This window comes from Mastomys coucha, unplaced genomic scaffold, assembly GCF_008632895.1.
Source record: "Mastomys coucha isolate ucsf_1 unplaced genomic scaffold, UCSF_Mcou_1 pScaffold23, whole genome shotgun sequence".
NCBI lineage: Eukaryota > Metazoa > Chordata > Mammalia > Rodentia > Muridae > Mastomys > Mastomys coucha.
The window spans coordinates 44,846,777-44,853,347 of NW_022196906.1; the positions used below are offsets into that span (position 1 = coordinate 44,846,777).

General features: G+C 41.2%; 1 protein-coding gene across 9 annotated transcripts in view; it reads left to right on the forward strand.

Moving 5' to 3' along the window:
* Alg9 (ALG9 alpha-1,2-mannosyltransferase) overlaps positions 1-6,571 on the forward strand; it is a 70,080-nt gene that overhangs the window by 36,467 nt on the left and 27,042 nt on the right. For 7 of the 9 annotated variants that reach the window (XM_031346110.1, XM_031346111.1, XM_031346113.1 and 4 more), the window contains one exon: positions 836-965. The exons of 1 other annotated variant lie outside the window; for it this stretch is intronic. In XM_031346110.1, the coding sequence (XP_031201970.1) occupies positions 836-965 (130 nt within the window). Of the gene's footprint in view, positions 1-835; positions 1,031-6,571 lie in introns of all 9 variants that reach the window. One more of the 9 variants, XR_004111955.1, reaches the window with a different exon arrangement.

Genomic DNA, 6,571 nt, shown 5'->3' on the forward strand with positions numbered 1-6,571 from the left:
CCAGTCTTAGGTCCTCATGTTTGCATAGCAAGCACTTTATCCAAGCCCGTCTTCTTGTGTATCATTCTACGGTTGGTATTGAACCACTTCTAACAGTGTGGCATAGAGACCCTGGCAAGAAGAATGGATCTAGAAAAGATTATTTTCCATTCAACAGTAAATTTCCACATGGATTTATGTAGGTAGTAGGGAGAGCTGTGGTTAAGATGTACCAGCATCCTGGGCTAGATGTGGCTATATACAACCCTGGGCTTCTGTGGCTTTCCTATTTGGCTCGTTTTAGGTGAAAAAGAAGTCTGGGTAAGATGAGTGATGTTGCTGATTCAGCAGCCCTCACCTGGTAAGATAGACTTTTTTTTGTTTTAAAAAAAAAAAGATTTTTTTGTATCAGTCATTAAGGATTAAGGTGAAAGTTGTGTTTTAAATGCTGACCTTGTCTTCTATATCTGAGATAGTGTCATAGCTGAAGGCCTTTTGAGGATTATCCAGACAAAACCAGTCTTGTAGTGTTTTCCTGGTGGCTGTCCTGTTACTGTTTTCTGTGCGCCTGTGTTGGGAGGTCCTGGCATTCTGACCCTCCTTTTTCGGGGCCATCTGCTTGCAGGTTTCCAAGCAGAGACTTCAGTAAAGGGATTGAGAGAACTTTAGTTTTAAATTTCTTGGTGGCCTCAGACTGACTTGTGACCTCTGCTTCTTCCCCCTGAGTGAAGTTCTAGCAGAAATCATGTTTTCTTCAAGTGAAATGTTTTCCTGGTGATCTGGGGTGAAGGGTTGTGTGTTAAGCAACATGTTCACCATGTGTTTTTTTCATTCTTCTTGTTTGTGTCTCTGACAGTTGGCAGCTTCAGTTCATTCCATCAGAGTTCAGAGGTCAGCTACCAAAGCCTTTCACAGAGGGACCACTGGCCACTAGGATTGTTCCCACTCACATGAATGACCAGAACCGAGAGGAGCCTTCCAGATACGTAAGGGCTGCCCTGCCAGTCTTCTCTTGCTGCTGCCTAGAGAAACATGCACCCCAGATCTCTAGGTATTGTTCCATTGGAGCATTGACCAAATGAGCATCTCAGAAAGCGATTTCTGAGAGAGAGAGAGAGAGAGAGAGAGAGAGAGAGAGAGAGAGAGAGAGAGAGAGATATGAAATGATGCATGCTTGGAGGAAGCGAATGGCATTATCTCTTTCGAAATTACTCTCTTAAATGTCTACAGAAAGCATACGGCTCAGTTAACTGAGAAAGTCGTGAGCGGGCTGAGGTTTTCTCATGAGAGAGTCTTGAGCTGGCTTTCTGAGTACAATGAAACTCCTTGTTCTGTTGAAATACTTGGTGGTGAAGTTCTAAGTGACCAGGTTACCTTTGACTTCCCTTTTGCTCCCTTTTGTTGTGCTTTTAGCACAGGAACACCCACAAAGGATGTTCCCATAGTGATGCCCATGGAGCAATCTCTCTCAGTGCCACGATCTTCTGCCTACTTGCCTTCACACACTCCAGAGTCCTATGAATTTTATTTGGCTCTTTTGAAAGGTAATACTTTAGACATTTAATGCTGGTAGGATCTCTGATGTCAAAAAGGTGAGAGCTGGCCTGTGAGGTGGCTCAGTGGGAAAGGCGGGTGTTGCCGTCTATGGTGCCATGTGAGTGTGTGCACCCCTTGACATGCACATCAATGAGTGAATAAGCTTGACAGTAAGAGTGATAAAGGACACTTTCTTCCTCATTAGTAGCTGGTAAAAGACCGCTTGTCAAATCGGTTGGAAAGCACTGTTTTTGGGCAACATATTGTTAAATAGCTAATAGCTTAGATGTCTGTGCATTTAAGTTAGCTTCTGTTGTGTCATGTACTGAAGATACACATAGTGAGACCTGTCCTTGACTTCCGAAGCATATTGCTGTCACATCGGTTTAGGGTGGTTAGGAGTTCTCTTGTGTGAGTATCCTGGTGTATGCAGTGTTGGGAATGAGATCCAGGCTCTGCATGGGCTGAGCTCCATCTCCAGAACTCTTACTTAGCATAGTGTCTGGTATTTAGGCTCTTCTCACACATGCTCTTCCCCTGACTAAGGATCCCTTAATCTTTCTCCTCGCTTACTGTTAGCATTCCCTACCCTAGTTCTTCATTTAGCTGCCTGTGCTGGTTGCCTTTTCCTTCCCGGTGTCTGTGCCTATGTTGGTGACCATGCGGGGATGCCTGAAGTACGAGTCTCCCACCTCAGGCTATCAGAATTCTCCTCAGATTTGAAGTGAGCATGTACATCCTTGTTTAGCAGGCTTTTCTGTTAAGAGCATGAAATATTCGTCTGCACGGCCAGTTTCTAGCCTTTACTTTATCTGCTTGTTTCTGGTTTGTTAGTTTTTCCTTGTGAGGTGCCTGAGTGATGTGAAGTGGGTAACTCCCTCGTCCCTTCCGTATGTATTGCAGTACATAGATAGATAGGGTTCTAAACCTAGTAGCTAGCCCAATGGTATTATTCTAGGGATTACGATTAGTGTCACTCTGCCTCTCTTTCTGTCTCTGTGTCTCTGTCTGTCTCTCCCTTTCTCTCTGATTTTTGATACAGGTTTCTCTATTATGTCATTATGATTGTCTTGAAACTCTCTATGTAGTCCAGCCTGGTCTGGAACTCAGATCTACCTGCCTCTTGAGTGCTGGGACTAACGGCCTGTGTCATCGTTGACCTTTTGCTAGTTCCTTTTCTAGCATTCCCCAGGGGATCTATGAAACTCTGGACATGCTATAATTTTTTTCTACACACATCTGTGATAAAGTTTAATTTATAAATTAGGCACATTAATAGTTCAACAACAGCTGGGCGTTGTGGTGCACACCTTTAATCGTAGCAATAGGCAAAGACAAGGCAGATTTTTGAGTTTGAGGCCAGCTTGGCCTATAGAGTGAGTTCTAGGACAGCCAGGGCTACATAGTGAGACCTTGTCTTAGAAAACCATCCTCCCCTAAGGGAGAAAAATTGTAATAGTACATTATAATAAAAATGAGTATATTTTCTCCAAATATTTTACTGTACTACAAATTTTAATTGAAAAACTATCACCTCTAAAGTAGAAAAATTATAATAGGAAAGTATAATAAGGATGAGTATATTTTCTAAAAATATTTTACTGTACTATATTTTAATAACCTCAGAATAGAAATTTTTTTCTTTCCTCAGTAAGTTGAGAAATTGCCTTTTTTTATTTAAAGGAAATATTTTTTGGCTTCTTTGTCATATCCAAATTATCAACATCATTTCCTTTGTGCTTCGGAACCATTACTGAGTAAAATTAAAGTTTCTTGAGTTTGAACACTGATGTGCTGTGCTATTGGATCTGGTAACCAAGATGCTGCTGTGAGATTAATGGGCAGGTGGTGTATACAGTTGGAGATACTGGACACAAAGATGACTCAGGTGCTCAATGGCACTGTGAGGTCTCGTCATGGTAGATGGCTTAGTTTGGGTTTTATTGATGTGAAGAGAGATACCATGACAATGGCTACTAATAGTGTCACTTTCTATGGGTTTATGGGGGTCATTTTTTATTCAAACTGTCAAACAGACTTTATCATGATACTTAGTAGTATGCACCTGAACACTTTATGAGTTTTTATTTCTGGAATATTCTGCTAGTGAAGGTTATTGAAACCATGGAAATGAGACTTTAGATGAGGAGGGGAATGGGTTAGAAACTTAGGTAGTAAACATTTTCATCCTTGGGATAATAATGGTGAAAGAAAGCTGGATATAAAATTTATAGTAGTTGATTCTGGTTAGATCATATTTTCATATTTCCTGCTATCAGACATTGTTACATATGATTGACTCTATATTAGCTTTACCCTAGAGGGGGAGGTTTTCATAGTGCCAGTAGGAGTCACCAAAATGCTGGCTATTTAAGGTAAGGACAGGCAAGCCCACGTATCTGCTGGGTGCTTGGTTCCAGCCCTGTGCTTATCCACGTTCCTGCAGTAGAGAGTTCCCCACAAATCCCTTTGTGCTATAGCCTCAGTTGGTTTCATGTGTGCTAGGGAAAGTGCCTTCCACAGCCGGTCTGTGCTCTTTGGACCTTTGGAAGTTTGTAGGAATCTTTGATGGCTTATTGTTGATTCCATATGAGTAGGACTAGAGTTTCATCTCTTGGAGCTAGCTTCTTAAAGAGAGATTTGTTTTCCTGACAATAAAAAAAACAACACATACTCATTATGTAAAGTAATGACAGCTACAGCCAAGAAAAAAAGTCATTTTGTTGTCCAGACACCACCGTTACTGGATAACCACTGTTTAGTGGTTTTTTTCTTTTACCCTTTAAGGCTTTTATCTTTATTGCTCAGCATCGAACATGTATGGAGGTCAGAGGACTTTGTGCAGTTGATTCTCTCCTTCCTTTCTATGGGTTCTGGGGCTTCAGCTCATGTTGTCAGGCTGAGCAGTCTTTGCTAACTCTGTCTCTTTTCCTTCTTTCTATAAGTATCTCCATTTAGATAGAAACAGAATATCACTTATTTTTAAAGGTTTTGGTCATGTTTAATTATTTAAGAAATAGTGGCAGAATTCTGAGTGTGACAGCCAAACACCTTTGCCTAATTGGCGGAAGCACATGCTTTCCTTCACCCTTGCTTGTACCTTTTGGTAGTGGCCACCAGTCATAGAATGGCAGCACCATTCTGCCACCCCATCTTTGCAGAACATGCTAACTATGAGTGTGGTTTTTTGCTTTACATTTTTCATATCATTATTGAACCTATTCTCTGTTTGTGTGTGCCCATATAGAGGTTAGAGAACAACCTTTGGGAGTTGGTTTTCTCCTTTCACTGCGTGGCTCTTGGCTATGGAACTCAGGTCATCAGGTTTGCCAGCAAGATAATGTTGGCCCTTGTTTGCAGTTTTGAAACAGGGTCTTGCTGTGTAGCCTAGCCTGGCCTAGAACTCAGAATGTTGGGTTATAGGCATGCTGACAGCTTGTGTACTGGCTGCTCATGGGCTCTTGTGACAGGTTTTAGTCTGCTCACAGTCCAAGATAAATGATTCAGTCCCTCCCTATTTCTGTCTTCATGGAAACCAGGGGAGGTGGGCAGTTTCTGTTATTTCACTGTCCCCTGGCCTCAGTATATCAGGAATTAGGGGTTTGCAAAGGCGCTGTGGTTTCTAGTACACTGTCAGAACTGTATAGCAGAAATAATTGTTTATGCCTTAAATGGCCTTAGTGGGTCATACTAGAAACTAGATCTGAATTTAAAAGACATATTCAGTGTTGTCTTTCTTGATAAATTCAGATTTTTTTTCACTATTTCAAAACAAATGATAACTCTGGCTCTTAAGCATGGGATCTGAATTTAGACTTATCTGACTTTATTTAACAGTGGCTAGGCATTTGAGAAGACAGCTATGGAGGACGAAGCTTAGAGAAAAATGCTTTTCTCTGGCTTTGATTTGATGTGTAAATGGAGTTGCTGGGTGCTTGTTCACGTGTTGTCTCAGGAAGAAATAGATTGGTCAATAAAGTTTTCCTCATACATCAGTAGAGACAGTTCTGTTATAAGATGGCATTGAATAGCTAATTGTCATTGTGAAGTAAAACCCACAAAACTGATGGGGAATGGGATTAGGGGTACAATACTTAAAACACTCTGTTAATAAAAGATCAGTTGGTGGAGTGCTTGTCTAGCTAGCATCTACAGGCTCCTGAGTTTGATCCCTAGCACTGCATGGTGACACATCTTAGTAACTTGGAAGGTGGAGGCAAGAGGATTAGTTCAGGGTCATCCTTGGCTACCTAGCACATTTAAGGCCAACCTGGGATATATGAGACCCTATCTCAGAAAGAAAGAAGAAATAGTGATCTGATCCCAGTAAAGATGTAGTGCAGGTTTATGTTTGCTGGATGTCCACAGGCCATACCCGCCATACCTGCGGTAGCTGGTGTAGCTCTTGTCTGTAAGGTTGAGATGGCATCTGTGCAGCAGTGAGGGGTCCTGTGAGGCCTGCCACAGTACCAGAGGTGCATCAGCAAGTGGCTCATCACCCATAGCTCAAGGGCTGGAGATGGGTAACTGCATGGTGTGTGCACTGGTTGATTGGTTCAATGACATGCAGTTTTCTGCATTTATTTAGCATTTATCATGCATGAGCAAATGTAATAATCAAATTAATGCTCGAAATATTCCTCACTATCTTCATTGTTTTGGTATGAATTTATATTTTCAAAATTAGTATCAAAAGAGAAGCACTGTACTGGAAAGATGACTCAGAGGGTAAAGGTACTTGCCACCAAGCATGATGACCTTAGTTCCATTCTAGACTCACTTGATGGAAGGAGAGAAGGTGTCCTCTCTGAACACACACACACACACACTTTCCCTCTCAACAAAATAAATAAATGTGCCCATCTATCTGTCCATCCATTCATCCATATACACATCCATCTATCCATATATCCATATATCCATGTACATATATGCATGCATACATACATATATACATAGACACATACATAAATGCAAAAAACTTAAAAACAAACGGAGAAGCATTGTTTGTTGGAGTCACAATTCTCCCAAGGTTTTTTTTTTTTTTTTTTTTTTT